This window comes from Oncorhynchus keta, chromosome 8 (genome assembly GCF_023373465.1).
Source record: "Oncorhynchus keta strain PuntledgeMale-10-30-2019 chromosome 8, Oket_V2, whole genome shotgun sequence".
Taxonomy (NCBI): domain Eukaryota; kingdom Metazoa; phylum Chordata; class Actinopteri; order Salmoniformes; family Salmonidae; genus Oncorhynchus; species Oncorhynchus keta.
In genome coordinates, this window is record NC_068428.1 from 20,402,628 (window position 1) to 20,423,179 (window position 20,552).

At 44.0% G+C, this 20,552-nt stretch overlaps 1 protein-coding gene and 1 long non-coding RNA gene across 5 annotated transcripts in view; one reads left to right on the forward strand and one right to left on the reverse strand.

Annotated features, from left to right (window-relative positions):
- Positions 1 to 20,552, reverse strand: part of LOC118386972 (protein dispatched homolog 1-like) — an 82,585-nt gene that overhangs the window by 5,264 nt on the left and 56,769 nt on the right. For all 4 annotated transcript variants that reach the window (XM_035775030.2, XM_035775029.2, XM_035775027.2 and 1 more), the window contains 5 exons: positions 19,264 to 19,861; positions 1,651 to 1,680; positions 1,136 to 1,259; positions 806 to 933; positions 25 to 122 (listed from right to left, as the gene is read on the reverse strand). In XM_035775030.2, the coding sequence (XP_035630923.1) occupies positions 25 to 122; positions 806 to 933; positions 1,136 to 1,259; positions 1,651 to 1,680; positions 19,264 to 19,820 (937 nt within the window). In that variant the 5' untranslated portion in view covers positions 19,821 to 19,861. The remainder of the gene's footprint in view (positions 1 to 24; positions 123 to 805; positions 934 to 1,135; positions 1,260 to 1,650; positions 1,681 to 19,263; positions 19,862 to 20,552) is intronic.
- On the forward strand, positions 4,988 to 19,253 carry LOC127931361 (uncharacterized). The gene is made up of 3 exons (XR_008140810.1): positions 4,988 to 5,326; positions 8,139 to 8,268; positions 18,235 to 19,253. It is a non-coding gene; the product is annotated as an uncharacterized LOC127931361 (long non-coding RNA).

Sequence of the window (20,552 nt, forward strand, 5' to 3'; positions counted from 1 at the left end):
GGGAGAAGCATGATGAGTTTGTACCTGGGACATCACAGAAGAAACTGTCTTTACTGAAGTCCCAGTCAGCTTGTCTTTTATCTCTGTCAAAGTGATCTTCAGCCCACCTGTCCTCTTGGTGACTGGAATACAAAAGTAATGGTGTGATTGCACTGTTAACACTTCATACATTACAATGAAGTTTCCTATCAATTCTGAAGATCCACATGACAGAACGAGACTGAATCCGCTTAAAGCAAACACACAGCAGAGCTTTGCACATGGTAACCAAAGAGTACTGAAAGGTCATTCTTAAAACAAACTAAGGAAACGGGTTTAGACCGACCCATTTAAGCGATTACAAAGCCAGTGATTATATCATAATCGGTGAAGTGATCACTATCAGATTGCAATCTTTATTTTTCTAATCATTATAATAGCCAGATCATTGTGATGAGCAGAGGTTTCAGGGACACATCATCTGAAAGAGACATTCTTCCTTTAATCAGGAGTCTGTCAGAGGAGACTGAGGCCATGGCAGAATGATGCAGAGAGTCCTGTTGACAGGCCTGACCCTGGAGGCTCCCCCTCCCCAGTGATCAAGATGAGTAATGGAGATGGGCCGAGGTTTGAACAATCTCCCCCACCAATCCTCTTGCAGGATGGGATTGAGATTTAGTGTGTGTGCTTGTCTGTTTCTGTCTGTCAGCAGGATACTGATCCTGACCAGTCCCCTTCATCAGGGATGTTGAATCAATACATGTGTCACTAAAGGGTTAGATGGATGACATTAAATGGACAGGATCTGTGAGTTCGGCTTTGTTACCTTTTCGCCTGCTCGTCGGCATACTTGAATGGGTAGTTAGCTAGGGTTGCTTTGTACCCTGTGTTTTTCACCATGTTATTCCATGTGACTAATCGCTGGCCTATGGCCGTGCCTCGTGGCTCAAATCCCTGAAGAAACAGACAAACAGAGGACATCTATTTATTAGTTCACCAGGAAATTGACCTTCGACATATTGGACTCTTCACATGCACTCAATATAATGATTTTGGTGTGTCAGAAACACTAGGTTTTCAATCTTATCAAAATAAAGACCAGTATTTTCTATGGAGAAAGTTTTGTGCCTTCCTTCGATTGGCATGGCCTACTCACCAGTAAGGGGTCTGAGAAGTCTGGCAGGTCTGGCACCAGAATACCCACCAGGGCACACACCACGATGAGGACTGTACACACCCCCAGCACCACCACTGGCCAATCAGCAATCAGCTCTGCATAGCTGGAGATGAAGGTCAGGTATTGATTTAACACAAAGCTGATGGCTTTATAACTATACGAATATTATATGTACTGATAACCAAACAGAAAAGAGAAGGGTACACTAGTAGAATATCCAAAAGAGTATAAGGTGCTCATTGAAACGTCATGTAGATATTTAAGTATATTCAGTGTTCTGACTTGAGGGAAACTCAGTGGAAGGCATGTCTTGTAGAGGAACATGTGAGGTGGTTAGCAGGTTCCAGGCACAGAGAGCCCTTTCCACATCGATAACTGTGATGATTCACTACACAGGAATGACAGCTCGGCAGGGTTTTGATGGACTCAAGGAGAGCGAGAGAAGAGCTTTCGTAATAAATTTTAAAAAGACAATTATTTTTGGCAGATCTTACCTTTTTGGGAACCGAAAAGGCCTTGGAGGGCTGAAAAACAAAAGAGAGATAAATCAGATTTACATTTAGAAGTCAAAGCAAAATCCAATCAGAACCAGATTTGCCTCTGTATCCGTGCAGGGGGAATATGTTTCTTCATGAAAGGTTTTTGAGCAGCAATGCAGCACACACCTTGTGTGGAACAACTAGGGGACAGCAACCTCTTTTTGGTGAACTTTTGGTTTTCATTAAATAATAATAATGTATTCAAAAACCACACACAAAAATAGTGCCTGAAGAATCTCTGACACTAACCGGTTTAGACAAGAGTAACATCAATATAAATCTCTTTTAGGTCTGCTTTCTGTTTCTAACTTACAAAGCCCCACACAGTGCTGCAGTGCATGAAGAACCAGTAAAGGTAATAGTTTTAGAGGACTAGAGTCCCATTAGTGTGATCTCTCTTGTGCCATAAACACAGACAGAGAGGATCAGCACTGGGCTTCCCCGTTGCCAAAAGAAGCTTTCAGCGGCTCTGGATGTGTCTGGACTTCCCATCAGCACCTTCCCAGATCAGTGGGAAGCCTACAGACTGCAGAGTGCAAGCACGAGTCAGGGGGAATCAGATACGGCCACCGGATCACACAGGGCCCAGGACAGATAAGAGCAAGGCCAGGAGGGTGAGGATATGGGGAGAGGAGGGAGGGAGGATAGAGTTGGGGAGGAGATAGGGCTGGGCGATATAGCCAAATATCATGTCACGGTATTTTAAAAGAATTGGATAGTATGGCGGTATTTGACTATATTTTTTATGTTTTTGAATAATAAAAGTTGTACATTTGCTTTATGAGTGGTGAATGATCCCAGGGTGGCAACACGTACATTCTAAGTGATTTCAATGGGTCTTTCTCCATTCTGATTGTTTTATACTGTTCAATTCAACTTTATCCAAAAATAATTTCAAGCATTTTCATACATTTCTGTATTTGCTGTACTCATTTGAGATCATTTACACACTGCCACGTACGGATACACGATATGGACAAACAATCTCGGCCTAATTTTTAACCAAATGTTGCAAATGCTATTTGACACTTTTGGAATCATGGAAATAAATGTAATCAAATCAAAGTTAATTTGTTATGTGCGCCGAATATTGTAAATACACCAGTTAGTCAGGCTGATTGAGGCAGTATGTACATGTAGACATGGTTAAAGTGACTATGCATATATGATGAACAGAGAGTAGCAATAGCTTAAAAGAGGGGTTGGCGGGTGACGCGACACAATGCAGATAGCCCGGTTAGCCAATGTGCGGGAGCACTAGTTGGTCGGCCCAAATGAGGTAGTATGTACATGAATGTATAGTTAAAGTGACTTTGCATATAAGATAAACAGAGTGTAGCAGCAGCGTAAAAAGAGGGTTTGGGGGGGGCACAATGCAAACACAATGCAAATTGTCCGGGTAGCCATTTCATTACCTGTTCAGAGGTCTTATGGCTTGGGGGTAAAAACTGTTGAGAAGCCTTTTTGTCCTAGACTTGGCACTCCGGTACCACTAGTAGAGAGAAAAGTCTATGACTAGGGTGGCTGGCGTCTTTGACAATTTTTAGGGCCTTTCTCTGACACCGCCTGGTGTAGAGGTCCTGGATGGCAGGCAGCTTAGCTCCAGTGATGTACTGGGCCGTACGGACTACCCTCTGTAGTGCCTTGCGGTCAGAGGCCGAGCAATTGCCATACCAGGCAGTGATGCAACCAGGATGCTCTCGATGTTGCAGCTGTAGAACCTTTTGAGGATCTCAGGACCCATGCCAAATCTTTTAAGTTTCCTGAGGGGGAATAGGCTTTGTCGTGCCCTCTTCACAACTGTCTTGGTGTGTTTGGACCATTCTAGTTTGTTGTTGATGTGGACACCGAGGAACTTGAAGCTCTCAACCTGCTCCACTATAGCCCCGTCGATAAGAATGGGGGCGTGCTCGGTCCTCCTTTTCCTGTAGTCCACAATAATCTCCTTAGTCTTGGTTACGTTGAGGGATAGGTTGTTATTCTGGCACCACACTGCCAGGTCTCTGACCTCCTCCCTTTAGACTGTCTCGTCGTTGTCGGTGATCAGGCCTAACACTGTTGTGTCGTCTGCAAACTTAATGATGGTGTTGGAGTCGTGCCTGGCCATGCGGTCGTGGGTGAACAGGGAGTATAGGAGGGGACTGCATGGCTACGGACGTGAGTGCTACGGACGTGAGTGCTACGGACGTGAGTGCTACGGGTCTGTAGTCATTTAGGCAGGTTGCCTTTGTGATCTTGGGCACAGGGACTATGGTGGTCTGCTTGAAACATGTTGGTATTACAGACTCAATCAGGGACATGTTGAAAATATCAGTGAAGACACCTGCCAGTTGGTCAGCACATGCCCAGAGCACACGTCCTGGTAATCCGTCTGGCCCCGCAGCCTTGTGTATGTTGACCTGTTTAAAGGTCTTACTCACGTCGGCTACGGAGAGTGTGATCACACAGTCATCCGGAACAGCTGATGCTCTCATGCATGCCGCTGTGTTGCTTGCCTCCAAGCGAGCATAGAATTGATTTAGCTCGTCTGGTAGGCTCGTGTCACTGGGCAGCTCGCAACTGTGCTTCCCTTTGTAGTCTGTAATAGTTTGCAAGCCCTGCCACATAAGACCACCGGCTCCGACGCTTTAGTATGATTCAATCTTAGCCCTATATTGACAATTTGCCTGTTTGATGGTTTGTCGGAGGGCATAGCAGGATTTCTTTTAAACTTCCAGGTTAGAGTCCCGCACCTTGAAAGCGGCAGATTTACCCTTAAGCTCAGTGCGAATGTTGCCTGTAATCCATGGCTTCTGGTTGGGGTATGTACGTACAGTCACTGTGGGGACGACGTCCTAGATGCACTTATTGATGAAGCCAGTGACTGATGTGGTGTACTCCTCAATGCCATCGGAAGAATCCCGGAACATGTTCCATGCTGTGCTAGCAAAACAGTCCTGAAGTTTAGCATCTGCTTCATCTGTCCAATTTTTTATAGACCGAGTCACTGGTGCTTCCTGCTTTAATTTTTGCTTGTAAGCAGGAATCAGGAGGATAGAGTTGTTGTCGGATCATACCAAATGGAGGGCGAGGGAGAGCTTTGTACGCGTCTCTGTGGAGTACAGGTGATCTATAATTTTTTCCCCTCTGGTTGCACATTTAACATGTTGATAGATATTTAGTAGAACTAATTTAAGTTTCCCTGCATTAAAGTCTCTGGCCACTAGGAGCGCCGATTCTGGGTGAGTGGTTTCCTGTTTGCTTATTTCCTTATTTTGTTTACAAATATGCACAACCCCCCTGTGCTGTTCTATCTTGCCGGTGCAGCGTATATCCCGCTAGCTGAATATCGATGTCGTCATTCAGCCATGATTCGGTGAAACATAGGATATTACAGTTTTTGATGTCCCGTTGGTAGGACCTCAGTACCGCGTCTAATTTATTGTCCAATGATTCCAAGTTGGCGAGTAGTATTGACGGTAACGGCAACTTTCCCAGTCGCCTTCTCAGGGTCCTGACCAGGCATCCGGCTCTTTGTGTTCTGTACCTGCGTCGTTTCCTCTTGCAAATAACGGGGATGTCGGTCCTGTGGGGTGTTTGGAGAATGTCTTGTGTGTCGTCTTTGTTGTAGAAAAAAACTCTCTAATCCGAGGTGAGTGATCGCTGTCCTGATATCCAGAAGCTCTTTTTTGTCGTAAGATACAGTTGCAGAAACATTATGTACAAAATAAGTTACAAATAATGCGAAAAAAACCCACATAATAGCACATTGGGATACTGATTTCTTCTGGCGCAATTTTATCATAATAAATAAAACCATAAATAACCATAACAAATAACAATAAATAAAACAATTATTCTTATTCTATAGTTAGAATACAGTGCCCACATTTTCTTACGTTATTCTAAAATGGATAAAATAAATTAAAAAATCCTCAGCAATCTACACACAATACCAGATAACGACAAAGCGAAAACTGGTTTTTAGAAATGTTACCAAACGTATTAAACCTAGAAAACCTTATTTATATAAGTATTCATACCCTTTGCTATGAGACTCGAAATGTAGCTTAGGTGCATCCTGTTTCCATTGATAATCCTTGAGATGTTTCTACAACTTGATTGGAGTCCACCTGTGGTAAATTCAATTGATTGGACATGATTTGGAAAGGCACACAACTGTCTATAAAAAGGTCACCCGAGTTGACCGTGCATGTCACAGTAAAAACCAAGTCGTAGGAATTGTCCGTAGAGGATTATGAATTGTGTTGAGGCACAGATATGGGGAAGGGTAACAAAACAATTATGCAGGATTGAAGGTCACCAAGAACACAGTTCCCTCTAGCATTCTTAAATGGAATAAGTTTGGAACCTAACGTTGGCTGCCCAGCTAAACTGAACAATCGTGGGAGAAGGGCCTTGGTCACAGAGGTTACCAAGAGCCCGATGGACACTCTGATAGAGCTCCAGAATTCCTCCGTGGAGATGGGACAACCATCTCTGCAGCACTCCACCAATCAGGTCTTTATGGTAGAGTGGCCAGACGGAAGCCACTCCTCAGTAAAAAAGGCACATGACAGCCTGCTCGGAGTTTGCCAAAAGGCAAACAAGATTCTCTGGTCTGATGAAACCAAGTTTGAACTCTTCGGCCTGAATGCCAAGCGTCATGTTTGGAGGAAACCTGGCACCATCCCTACGGTGAAGCATGGTGGTGGAAGCATCATAATGTGGGGCTGTTTTTCCGAGGCTCGGACTGGGAGACTAGTCAGGATCAAGGGAAAGATGAACAGAGCAAAGTACTGAGAGATCCATGATGAAAACTTGCTCCAGAGTGCTCGGAACATCAGACTGTGTGCCAAGATTCACCTTCCAACAGAACAACAACCCTAAGCACACAGCCAAGACAACGCAGGAGTGGCTTCGGGACAAGTCTCAGAATTTCCTTGAGTGGCCCAACCAGACCCTGAACTTGAACCAGATCGAACATCTCTGGAGAGACCTGAAAATAGCTTTGCAGCAACGCTCCCCATCTAACCTGACAGAGCTTGAGAGGTTCTGCAGAGAAGACCTAAGAAGACTCAAGGCTGAAGCCTGTAGTCGCTGCTAAAGGTGCTTCAACAAAGTACTGAGTAAAGGGTCTGAATACTTATGTAAATGTAATATTTCAGAGTTTGTTTTATTAGAAATTCTCAAAAATGTTTTTCCTTTGTCATTATGGGGTACTGTGTGTATATTGAGGAATAAAAAACAATTTATTCAATTTTAGAATAAGGCTGTAACATTACAAAATGTGGAAAAAGTTAAGGGATGTGAATATTTTCTGAAGGCACTGTATAATAGTGGGCACTTTGAATACAGTGTTAGAAATGACAACGAATGAAAATGCCAGAGAGGAGTTATTGTGACAGGGTAGGAACCAAAGTGTTGACAAGTGTTTCCTAGGGATCCTATAATCTTTGGCTACATTGACTGTTTTGTCTTAGCTACATCATGTAGCGTCGCATATTCCTCTTTGATTTTAAAGATACTGTTGCACAAACAACATGCTGATTTAGGTCTACACCATCATTGGTATTATCAGGCTGTACAGCTAATTCCGTTTGCTCTGACTCTGTACATTTATTAGCTAGCGATTAGCATTAGTGGCTACAATTAGTGGCTAACAAGATTTAGGCCCAACTTGCTAAGAAAATACAAACTAGCTGTTTGCAGATGTAAGAAACACAAACTAATAGTGTAATTATAGAACGCTAGTGAATTTAAATTAAGAAGCATAGTGAAAACTGCATCGTTGTCATCAACATTGTTGCAATCGCTGCATTGACCAATTTGTAAGTCGCTCTGGATAAGAGCGTCTGCTAAATGACTTAAATGTAAATGTAAATGTAAATGACTTAATGCAAGTGTCTTGTGATCGAGGAACAACAAGTCTGTTCCTTGAATGATGGGGCGGTGCTAGGACTGTGTAGAAAGCGGCATGGAGAGAGATGACTCAAGTAGCGAAAGTAAACTACAAAAATTGACATTACATATGGCGTATCACATTTAACAAATCAAACATTCAAATACGGTTATAGAAAGTAAAGTAAAAACCCAAACCGGTCCGTGCATCAATACCGGTATATCGTAAAATACAGTATACCGCCCAGCCCTAGGTGGAGATGTCTTCATATGCCATAAAAACGAGTGTACAAAACATTAGAAACATGACCAGGTGAATGTAGGTGAAAGCTATGATCCCTTATTGATGTCAATTGTTAAATCCACTTCAATCAGTGTAGCTGAAGGGGAGGAGACAGGTGAAAGAAGGATTTTTAAGCCTTGAGGCAATTGAGACATGGTTTGGGTGTGTGTGCCATTCAGAGGGTGAATGGGCAAGACAAAAGATTTAAGTGCCTTTGAACGGGGTATGGTAGTAGGTGCCAGTCACACCAATTTGAGTGTGGGCTTTTCATACTCAACAGTTTCCCAGCCAACTTGACACAACTGTGGGAAGCATTGGAGTCAACATGGGCCAGCCTCCCTGTGGAACACTTTCGACACCTTGTAGAATCCATGCCCCGATGGATTGAGGCTGTTGGAAGGCAAAAGGGGGTGAGTCACAATATTAGGGAGGTGTTCCTAATGTTATGTACACTCAGTGTATACTCTGACTGGTCAAACTGACAGCGAATGGCAGTGACAGATTCACATGATCACATACACACAGGCTGGTGGCTATGAAGTCTTTAGAACTGTGGACAGACTGTCCTAACATTATGTCCTAGGGACGATAGACATTATTACTTTACACTGTAACCGTGACATGTTCATCCTCATTCTCATCTTCTATTCACTGCAACCTGCATGAGTATTGCACTACCACGGTCACAATTTGGCACAGGCCTCACAGCCCACATCATGGACAAGGTAAGATTACACAAGAAACGTAAACAAGGAAATCAGTATCCCAAACAGGGAAGTGAGCTCAGACGATTCTCTGCATTAGTCAATCCCAGTGCACGCACACAGGTGCCAGGAGGTGGCTGTATTTTTCCTCATTCTCCCCTTTAAAAGGGAATCCATGGAATGCTATAATTAGTGGTTGCCATGGCACTGTGAAGCACAGATGAACAAAAGCTATTGGCAGGAATTTTTCACCACAGGGTAACTTCTGGGGAGGCAGTAAATCCACTTTAAAGTTAGCTGGACATGTTAATATGACAACCAGATGTTGTATGGCACAGGCTTTGAACAATCATCATATTGTAGACACAAGTTGAGTCCCATTAACATTACCAACCTGGAGTGGAGCTCTTTGCTATTTTTTTGTTGCATTCAAGTAGACAAGGATTTAACCTTTTAAAATACGAGAGCCTGATACTAACAATGCCAAATGAAAAACACATTCCCCCTACCTTAAGTTAGCATTGTTTGCCAAGGAAAAATCTGTAACTTCATTTATTCTATGCCATCTGTTAGTTTCCATGTACGGGCTTCGAACAGCGGAATTCGGGACAGAGATATGGCCCAGAACGAAGGAGAGTTATTGTAAATGGTTGAACTGGATTCATAAAGCATCTTTAGTCGTGGAGCCATCAAAAAAAGCACTGCTGCCTATTTATTTGCGCAATCTGTTTTGGATCTATTTGAAACTTTCCGAACCCTGACCACATTTCAGACGAATAAGAAGATGTCTAAAACAGAGGTAGACCTATACTTTGGATTTACGACAGACATCCGAATCCTCAGATTCTATTTCAGCATGTTTTTTGCATGAAGCAAACTTTTAAATATTTTTTCACTTAAAAAAAAAAAAAAGTATAAGCCTAGAATATGAATTGAAGTTGGCATTAAAAATATCAGCTTTGTGTCTCAATTCTCTTTTTTCCAATCTGTCAATGGGAGTAGTAATGTGAAAAAATGCAGACTAATGTCCTTGGAAAAACACCCTCTAAAGGAGAAGAGAGGAGGTGCTGGGGTGGGGAGGAGAAATCCGTTGACTGATGATCACAGGCTCTAAATCCAGCAGGATGACAACCCACAGAGTCAGGTTTCCTCCCCTCCTCTGATCCCAGTCCCCTTCAAACAAACTCCCACAATTCTTCCACAAACTTACAACAGCTACCCTTCCTAAATGTTATTCTATTTACCCGAAAGGGGAATGTTTATGGATCACAGGGTTAATTAATAAAGTTACTTGGGAGCAGCAGCCAGGTCAGGCCGCGGTGTCCATGTTGACGTGTGGTGGAGTGAAGGGAGGAGAGAGAGGGGTCAGGGGTTACAGAGCTGAGGAGGGAAAACTGCTAACAGACACAGCATATATTCTGTAATAAGGGACTGCATGAAGTGCTCAAGTCAGCCCAATTACTGTCAACTCTCAATTATTTGCTCCTGTGATTAAAACTCACTGGAACACTGCACACAATTAGAGTCTTGTTCAAGTTATGGAATTGTAAGAGTTGCTTGAGGGTGAAATACAAATATCAGCACGATATCATAGGCATAACATAGAGCAGTGAAATGCTGAGTTTGAAAAAGTATTGACCATCAGGGAGTAGCCACCAAAGTCAGGGCTCATCAACTTCCATTGTACACCTTAAATAGATTTATGAGGTACAGTATTCATTCTTACAAGCTCGTAAAACTGTATTTACAAGCTATCTACACAGCACAGGACTCTGATAGTTATTTTGGGGAGAGAACAAGGCCTCTGGATGCAAGCGTGTATGAGAAAATGTGAGTCTGAATAAGAGGTTATTGCTGTATAATAAGTCTATGCAGTTTGTTTGTGTGTTTGTAGAAGGGAAACGGAACAGCCACATCAGCCAGTGCATCGGGTCTGGAGGTCACAGCTGCCATCTCCACATTCTTGGGATTGAAATATGGGAGTGTACAAATTCCAGACATACAGGCCAGATTTCAACACTGTAGCCAATAGTTACAAGCTGTCCAAGAGATGTCTTTATCATCCTGTGGCCTCGCTCCCTTTATAGCAACCAGCTTAACCCCCATGAGTCCAGGGGCTTCAGAACCAACCCCAAAGAATGTATGGGTATTGCACATGCTTTCACCAACACTGCACTGAGCTAACCAACAGACATTGTCAACTAGGCCGAGCAGGGCGGATTACCGATACCGATAAGTCATTATGGCAATAACTATGTCCATGTCATGAATTATTAATGTTGTGGCTTATGGTGTTCATAAGTTATTTGCTCAATAGACTAGATCCACGATGAGCAGTTTAACCGGTTTAAGCAATAATTCCTACAATATACCACCAATATCAACACCTTTAATTTCATAGTCATGATGATGGACTTCATGTCAGTCTTGACACAGATCCAACAGGAGGCAGTACTAGATGAGTGTGTTGTATGTTGGCCTATTCCTGTAGTCAAAGTCTCTATTGCTGATCACATTCGGTACAAGCGGCTGCACAAGACCTCCAGCAGTGGAACCAATGGCTTTCAGCTGCCAGCCCAACCAGCCCCAACCCATCACATCCAACATCCGCATTCAGACCTTGAGGACCGGGCTTCTGCAAGACGGGAGGCTGTGTTACCATTTGCTTCTTGCATGACCGAGATTCCTCTACTGCATAAAGTCAAGGAGTGAAGCCAACGGCAAGCAGCTGTGCTGACCCATCAAGTCCTCTCCCAGTGCCTTTATGAAGATGTCCAACAACTTATTAAGGCCTGGAAGCTGCTTGATAAGGAGATCTGGGAGTTTCTCATGATTGACATGAGCTGCCCACCCCTAGTTGACACACTGTTGCTGCTTTAGCCAACTCTGTTGCAGTTGTCATGCTGGCTAGAGCAGTTAAACAGAATGGTAACCAGGCTAGAGTTCCCTGCCTGTAATGGTGGCCATTTTGAGAGTAAACCTCCCCCTCGTTTTTCTATATATTTTTTTATATAACCTTTATTGAACTAAGCAAATTCTTATTTACTCATCATTTGGCCCAATTTCAAGATATGCCCTCCATTAAGACTTGATACGTGATCTGGTGCATACATGTCTAGACAGAAAGGTAAACTCATGTAAAAAGCCCAAGCACCACATAATCCTCTTTGTTTACCTACAATATCCAGTTTCAAGCACAGCAGTGCCTCTAGCTCCTGCCTGGGTCTCTTTGATCCAGCATGCCCGTTTGTTGTCCTGGGACTGATCTCACAGAGATATCAGGGTATCTTTTGTGTAAAGAGATACATGTTCATCCCTCCCACCTCCTCTTTATACTATTCTATCCATGTTCTCTGCTCTCTCCGGGCCATCTAAGGCCACAGTGTCTGAAGGCTCTCCAGCTCTAACCGCAACTCTTGACAAAGAGGGTTTGGCGAGACGGCGCTGTGACATCTTGGAAGTGTCTGGTGACACAGCCGTCTGGTGAGTTGCAGACCAGGGCCAGCGGCTGTTGGGGCTGAGCGTCAGTTAAGGCCAGTAATGAAGTCTGACCTGTCCTCCCTGAGCTGAGAGAGTGAGTGTGAGGATGGGGGTGGTGGCCGAGCTGGAAAATTCCAACCATTAGCTATGTTCACCAAGTGCGCAGAGGCTGAAGAAACTAAGAGAAAAAAAACTAAGTGATTCATAAGAACCTTCACATCTACAGTATATCAGAATGACGTTAGTACACCAAGCTGCATGCATTGTTATGTTAAATGTTTGAATATTAATTGAATCCAGGAAGAATAATACAGTGTATTCTCAAGACTGTTTTTGAAAAACTATGAGAACAAATATAGGGGAGTCACTATTGGAACCATAGATGAAGGTCCATTATAAACTAAATATACAATGCAATTCTGCATATACATGATTGAGGGATTGTGCCTTCAACTTAAATACCATTTGGACAGGCTGTTAAAAGGGCATTTTTCGGGATCATATTACATGCTAGTAACTATTTATAAAGCATTACAAAAGTTATCAAATCTTCCATTAGGCCTAATCCCCCAGGGAGCCGAGTCAGCCGTGGGAGGACCAGTAACGAAGCCTCACTAACTGCTCTCTCTACCAGAAGAAGAAAGAAAAAAGAGCAACCAAATTTGAAGTTATGACAGAGTGCTGTTTAGATGCAGCTTTGATCCTGGTTTATAGGATAGTATGGCTTGGGTGGGTACCTTTATGGGCTTTGCTTTGCCCCATGCTCAGGGACCATACAGTATAGAGCATGGACTGAATGAACGAACAGTCTGGAGCAGGGGCACTGGGAGCTCACCCCTCCTGTTATTTTTTCGTACGTGCAGGTACGGGAGTCAGCTGCCCCCCCTCCCACCCCCACCCATGGATGAGAGCATTAAGTTTGGTTTATTTAGGTGAAAATGTCTAAAACCAACAAAAGCGGGGGGCTTTTTGGCCCAATTCGGTTGATCCTGGGTAAAGGTACAGTGGGGCAAAAAAGTATTTAGTCAGCCACCAATTGTGCAAGTTCTCCCACTTAAACAGATGAGAGAGGCCTGTAATTGTCATCATAGGTACACTTCAACTATGACAGACAAATTGAGAAGAAAAACATTTCAGAAAATCACATTGTAGGATTTTTAAAGAATTTATTTGCAAATTATGGTGGAAAATAAGTATTTGGTCACCTACAAACAGGCAAGATTTCTGGCTCTCACAGACCTGTAACTTCTTCTTTAAGAGGCTCCTCTAACCTCCACTCGTTACCTGTATTAATGGCACCTGTTTGAACTTGTTATCAGTTTAAAAGACACCTGTCCACAACCTCAAACAGTCACACTCCAAACTCCACTATGGCCAAGACCAAAGAGCTGTGATTAGTAGGAGAACTTGCACAATTGGTGGCTGACTAAATACTTTTTTGCCCCACTGTATGCATGAGGTAAAAACACTATGTACAACATAGCAACCCTGAGGGCAGAAACAGGGTAGTGTTGACCTATCTGTGGGCTTAACTCACCCCACATAGATGCAGACCTGTTCTAAGAAGCCAATGGAAGGCTCTGGAAGCAAACTGGGTGGTTCCCTCCCTCCTTCCCTCATCTTTCTGGGGAAGGCAGTGCTCATCTCTCCTTTCCCCTGATCTCCCCAGAGACACCAGGGTGCTTCTTCATAAGTCAAGGCTGAGGCTGGGCGTGATGGATGTCTCTGTACAGTGGTTAATGGGCCAAATGGATAAAACGGTAGCGTGAAGAGCCCTGCCGCTACTTCACAGGGGTTCACATCAGGTCCAGGACTCCAGGCTCCCTCAGACCGCAGCAGGCATAGCAAACAGTTGTTATTCTTTATAATGTGCAAAGCCTTGTCAAACTGACACCCTGAAATCCATAGCACAAAGATCAATTTCAGGCCGCCTGGCTGGTCAGGACTTGCAGCTGTCAGACAGCTTGGCATATTAGTTAATGTCTCCAAAAATGATCTCTCACTGGGTGAAAGTTATCCGAGGCATGATTTTTTAAAGAGGGTCTATGCATTCATATCAAGGCTTTTCTGCATGTTTCCATATATGGCCCCTAGTCATAATCACATATTCAACTGATATAAATGTTTTAATTCATCCAATATGATGAAACATTCCAGCTGGATGAGGTGTCATGTTTTATATGTTCTTCTGCACACCATGGAAACAAAAAAAATGGTACTTGGTACAAAATCAAACACGCGTGAGATAATAGAAATATGCTGGCTATCTGAGAAAGTATGAAACCAATCCAAACTTGTGGCCGCTACAATACCATGAATGTACTGTAGCAGGAAGCAACGCACGGGCAAAACCCCTCCCCGGGTGAGTGGAGTGTGAAGGAAGAGGTTACAAACATGACATGACCCTGAATAGTTCAGTGTCAGCAGGCTCTTTGGGGGTTGTTCAGCCTTGGAAGGTCAAGCCAGTCTCGGCAGCACAGGTTGACGCAGCTCTCTCACTCTCTCTCTGGGAGACCAGCAGGAGCTGAAAGGTGCCTTGAGAGTGTTCTATCAAGACAATTACAGGCTTGGAAGAAACCAACGCCTGAAAACCTATTGAGATGACTTCAAGTTCACAGACTCAGACTCATCCTCTGCTCTGACTGTTTCCCCCTGATCCTCAAATCATAAAAAAACAAAGTCACCATGAAGGATAATCTTACCATTCAGACACTGCCAATCTTAATGCATTTCCCAGACCCAGACAGAGAGATCCTTCATCTCCTCAACAGATCTGCTGAGCTGGCCTTCTCCTTAATAGTGGATTTTGGTCATGACATTCAAGGATAAGTCAATTTACTTCTCAGAGTAAAACACTTACACACAGAAAGAGAGATTATAATCTTACAATGGGTGGATTAATACTTTCCATGTATTCTCAAGAGGAGTTATATACTGTAGTTCCTAAATGTATAGTTCTTGGACAAACACACAAAGGCCTGAATTGCCTGAGGAAGAAACTCCAGTGCAACCTTATCGGGAGGGGGAGGAGGAAGGGGCCTCTATAAAGCAGGGCGTAACAGCCAAGTGCTGTAATCATACATGTAATCCCCTGCCTAATCTCACGGATCACAGCCTTTGAGATCAAATTGATATTTGACACGATCTTGTCTGACTGCGTACCCTCAAATTACGGAGGCATTAAAAAGCCTCTCCCTCCATGCGAGGAGGGATTCTGTGGCGCACTGTGCTCCAACACGAGGGTAAAAGGAGAGGCCCAGAGCCCTGAACGTCTGGGGCCAGTCAGGGACTCAGAGACTGTGTACCAGACAGCCAGGCTTATCCTTCCCTCTTATCTTTCCATCTCCAATCTCTCTGGAGACACAATACTACTGTACAGGGGATTGGAACTGAGAGCAACTCAACGTCGAGCCTGTAATTCAAACCTGTCATCACAGAACAAGAGGGACCTATTTACTAAATACAGCGGCTGAGGAACATCAGCTCTTTATTCAGACACAGAATATATCATTTTTTAAAGAAAGCCACAGATGCCAGCGAATGCATCCAAATGGCTGCACTGATATCCTTTGCCACACCTTGCCCACCCAACTGCCTAATGTGCGTGGATGGAGCTTGCTGTGCGCACACCGACACCTGATACGAGTATATACCTAATCTCTCACAGCCACAGAAGACATTTCTCTAATGAAGTTACAGGGATCTAAATCAATTCGGTAGGAAATTTCCATGCGAAAAGATGTAAGCAAAAATATAGTTTTACACAAATGAACCTCTCCATAACTACTTGCTACCATAAAGAGGAGCTGACTGCAAGATTTACTTTTATTTTGTATGCTGTGGAGTTTGAGATAAATAACAAAATACAAAGTAAGTAAATGATTAAGGAAAGCATTAAATGGCTCCAGTGTAAAATATATTTCAGTCTGTGGTTTGCAGGAAGGCGGGGAAAACGACTTGCTAAATGCGTCTCGCTTAATAAAATGTGTGACAACAAACGTGGCAGAGTTCTCCCCCAAACAATGTAAGAGCGGTGCTGCACCACCTTGTGGACTGGCCACTACGTACAATTAAAGCTGCAATATGGCACTTTTTGGGGGGACCAAACCAAATTCTCATTTGCTATGAGACTCGAAATTGAGCTCAGGTGCATCCTGTTTCCATTGATCATCCTTGAGATGTTTTTACAAATTGATTAGAGTCCACCTGTGGAAAATTGTATTGATTGGACATGATTTGGAAAGGCACACACCTGTCTATATAAGGTCCCATACCACAGTTGACAGTTCATGTCAGAGCAAAAACCAAGCCACGAGGACAAAGGAATTGTCCATAGAGCTCCGAGACAAAATTGTGTCAAGGCTCAGATCTGGGGAAGGGTACCAAAACATTTCTGCAGCATTGTCTGTCCCCAAGAACACAGTGGCCTTTATAATTCTTAAATGGAAGACTCTTCCTAGAGCTAGCTGCACGGCCAAACTGAGCAATCGGGGAGGAAGAGCCTGGTCAGGGAGGTAACCAAGAACCGGATGGTCACTCTGACAGAGCTTCAGAGTTCCTCTGTGGAGATGGGACAACCATCTCTGCAGCACTCCACCAATCAGGCACATGACAGCCCACTTGGAGTTTGCCAAAAAGCACCTAAAGGCCATGAGGGACAAGATTCTCTGGTCTGATGAAACCAAGAATGAACTCTTTGCCCTGAATGCCAAGCGTCACGTCTGGAGGAAACCTGGCACCATCGCTACGGTGAAGCATGGTGGTGGCAGCATCATGCGGTGGGGATGTTTTCAGCGGCAGGGACTGGGAGACTAGACAGGCTCCAAAGTGCTCAGGACAGACTGAGGCGACGCTCCCCATCCAACCTGACAGAGCTTGAGAGGATCTGAAGAGAAGAATGGGAGAAACTCACCAAATATAGGTCTAGCAAGCTTGTAGTTTTACACCCAAGAAGACTCGAGGCTGTAATCACTGCCAGAGGTGCTTCAACAAAGTACTGATGAAAGGGTCTGAAACTTATGTAAATGTGATATTTCAGTTTTGTATTTTTTTTATATTTGTTAAAAATTCTAAAAACCTGTTTTCGCTTTGTCATTATGGTGTATTGTGTGTAGATTGATGAGGGGGGGAACAATTTAATGCAATTTAGATTTAGGCTGAAATGTAACAAAATCTGAAGTCAAGGGTCTGAATACTTTTCGAATGCACGCCAAACACCAGTTTCAACATCAAAAGTGAAGAGGCGACTCCGGGATGCTGGCCTTCTAGGCAGAGTTGCAAAGAAAAATAAATGTCTCAGACTGGCCAATACAAAGAAAAGATTCAGATGGGCAAAAGAACACAAGACACTGGACAGAGGAACTCAACATCCCGGAGTCGCCTCTTCACTGTTGACATTGAGACTGGTGTTTTGTGGGTACTATTTAATGAAGCTGCCAGTTGAGGACTTGTGAGGCGTCTGTTTCTCAGACTAGACACTCTAATGTACTTGTCCTCTTACTCAGTTGTGCACCGGGGCCTCCCACTCCTCTTTCTATTCTGGTTAGAGCAAATTTCAGCTGTTTTGTGAAGGGAGTAGTACACAGCGTTGTACAAGATCTTCGATTTTTGGGGGCATTTTCTCGCATGGAATAGCATTCATTTCTCAGAACAAGAATAGACTGACAAGTTCCAGAAGAAAGTTATTTGTTTCTGACCATTTTGGGTCTGTAATCGAACCCACAAATGCTGATGCTCCAGATACTCAACTAGTCTAAAGGCCAGTTTTATTACTTCTTTAATCAGAACAAAAGTTTTCAGCTGTGCTAACATAATTGCAAAAGGGTTTTCTAATGATCAACTAGCCTTTTAAAATGATAAATTTGGATTAGCTAACACAACATGCCATTGGAACACAGGAGTGATGGTTGCTGATAATGGGCCTCTGTACACTTATGCAGATATTCCATTTTTAAAAATCTGCCGTTTCTAGCTACAATAGTCATTTACAACATGAATGTCTGCACTGCATTTCTGATTCATTTGATGTTATTTTAATGGACATAAAATGTGCTTCTCTTTCAAAAACAAGGCCATTTCTAAGTGACCCCAAACTTTTGAACAGTAGTGTATGTGTATATGTATATTTTAAAACTTTATTTGTTATAATTTAAGGCCAGACACCACACCCTAATGGCTATTTTTGTGTTCTAGATTGCAGGAAATGGCAGATACGCAAAATGATTTGAGTTATGACATCAGTGAGAAGCCACACGGAGGAAACCTCACTCCCCGGCCAGACATACTTGTAGAGATTATCTCATCTGGCTGAGCTGTGTGTTGGTACTGTCTGCATTGTGTTTGCCTGGGAAAGAGGACAGCCAGACCATGAAACCATCAGCACCTGTCCTAGAAGAGCCTCAATGCTGATGAGCGAGGGGAGGCTTGGGAGAGGCCAGGGGGACAGTCCCTGTGGATTGACGGGACAGGCTGGGGCCTGAGGAGGGACAGCAGCCCTGCAGCCCCTGGGGCTCTCAAAGCTCTCTTTTATTGGGGTTGGGGGTGCAGAGGGGGTGGCTCTGGGGCTGATATTGTGCTACCTGGGTGCCTGGCTGGCTGACCCCTTCTCCTCCCTGCATCTGCTGGGTTGGCACCCCTGGGACCACAGGTTATCTCCCTAGGAAATCACCTTGACCTCCACACAGCAGAACAATCAGGAATGAGTCAACAGGCAGGCAGAGGGATTATAGAGCTGAATTTAGATATGTGTTAGGAGAAAAGGGCAGTTCTAACTATGATTTCTCAATACAGGGTCCAATTCTGTAGCATGCAAGCAGTTACATGACTGACATGGTGTAATGCAAAAGTACTATTTAACCATGTAAAATGTCGAAAATGTTTCAGATATCACACTATCAGAACTTAAAACCTACCTTACATAAACAGACTCAAAAAACATTCCTCTGAGGCATAACTGGGGGAAAAGGCAAGGCTACAGTTACATGCATGTACATATTCTTAAACAACCATGTATATAATGGTACTACATAGCACCCCTAACATTATCCCTAAATACTGTGATATGTTAGTAAGCATTCAGTCAGCAGCCATTTGGCAAGGAAACGCAATGAAAGGGCTTCTGTTGGAGAGGCAGGGTAATAGAGATATGCCTAAGGCCACCCCGTTGCAGAGTGAAGCACGAACCGGCGTACACACAGAAACACACAGTCATCACACACGTACCTGAGGCCAGCCACAGTGGGCTGGTTCTGGAGGTGCTCCTGCCAGCGGTGGTGTAAACAAAGGGATGGAGGAGAGGCCTGCAGGCAGCAGGAGCCCGGGTGAAGGGGCAGGGCAGGGGCATGGGTCTGGAAGATGTGGCACTCCTGCTGGTTGCCGTGGCAGCACAGGGGGGGATGGAATGGGCAGCGGTGGCAGCACGGGGGAGGTGGAGACAGCGGAGGAGTAGAGGGGAAGGAGGTTGTGGAGGGCAGGAGCTTGGACAACCTTTGAGAGTCTGTGAGGTGTGATGAGGTGGAGGAAGAGGAAGGGGCCCTTAGGGAACCGTTCTGCTTGATGATGCTTCCATTCTGACTCACTCTGGATCTCTGCTGCAGCTCCTTGTGCGGTGGTGTTGGCCTTGGTTGGTGCCTCTGCCTCCGCTGTGTTCTGGGTGTGGATACAACGCTGACGTCCCTTCTTTCCGTGCTGCTGAGGCTCGCACTGGCCTCTGTGACGCTGGGTGACAGGCTGCCATTGCTGAGGAGCAGGAGGTCACCATTGGCGTCACTCAGGGCCATCGTCCTCCTCCTTCTGGCCTGGCGCAGGGTTTGCCACTCCTCTGCAGAACATAAACGGAAAAGGGGAGGTAAAGCAGACAGGCCAATAGTTAGCTCTTAACTGTAGCTAGTCATGTTGACATTCAGATGAACATTGACTCTATTCACACAGAGCTGGTGAGCTGAGCTGAAGGGGGCAACGAGAGGAAAGGAGGCCTGGAGCCAGGGAGTAGCGTGGGCGAAGGGGAGAGAATGAGACAGTAAACAGTGCAAGGGTTCACACTCAAAACTCAGATCAAAACAGAATGCAATGACCAGTCAGGAAAACAGATAATTAACTTGTTCTTTCAAGACCAGGAGACTGGGAACAGATACATGCAACACAAAGTTAATTAGTGATCAATCCTCATTGATTTTCTGAATTAAAGCTAAATGTGAAATATTAGTCAGTCACTTTACCATATTTCTCTACCTTCCTCACTGCCATTTTTGTCTAAATAGTGTGATTTATAATGTATGAATACGATACGATAGGGTATGAATTGGCAGCCTCTGTTCAGGGAGTATGAGAGGCTATTTCTACATTATGAAAAGTAGAAAATATTTCCAACAGAATAAGATTAAACAGAGGTCTTCAAGTGTTCATGTTGCTAGCATTTCAGCCCCTATGACTCTTATTAAATAATACTTTCAGGCTATGTGTAATATAAAATGACTTCAGTTGGGACATTTTGGAGTAAGATAAAATAAAAA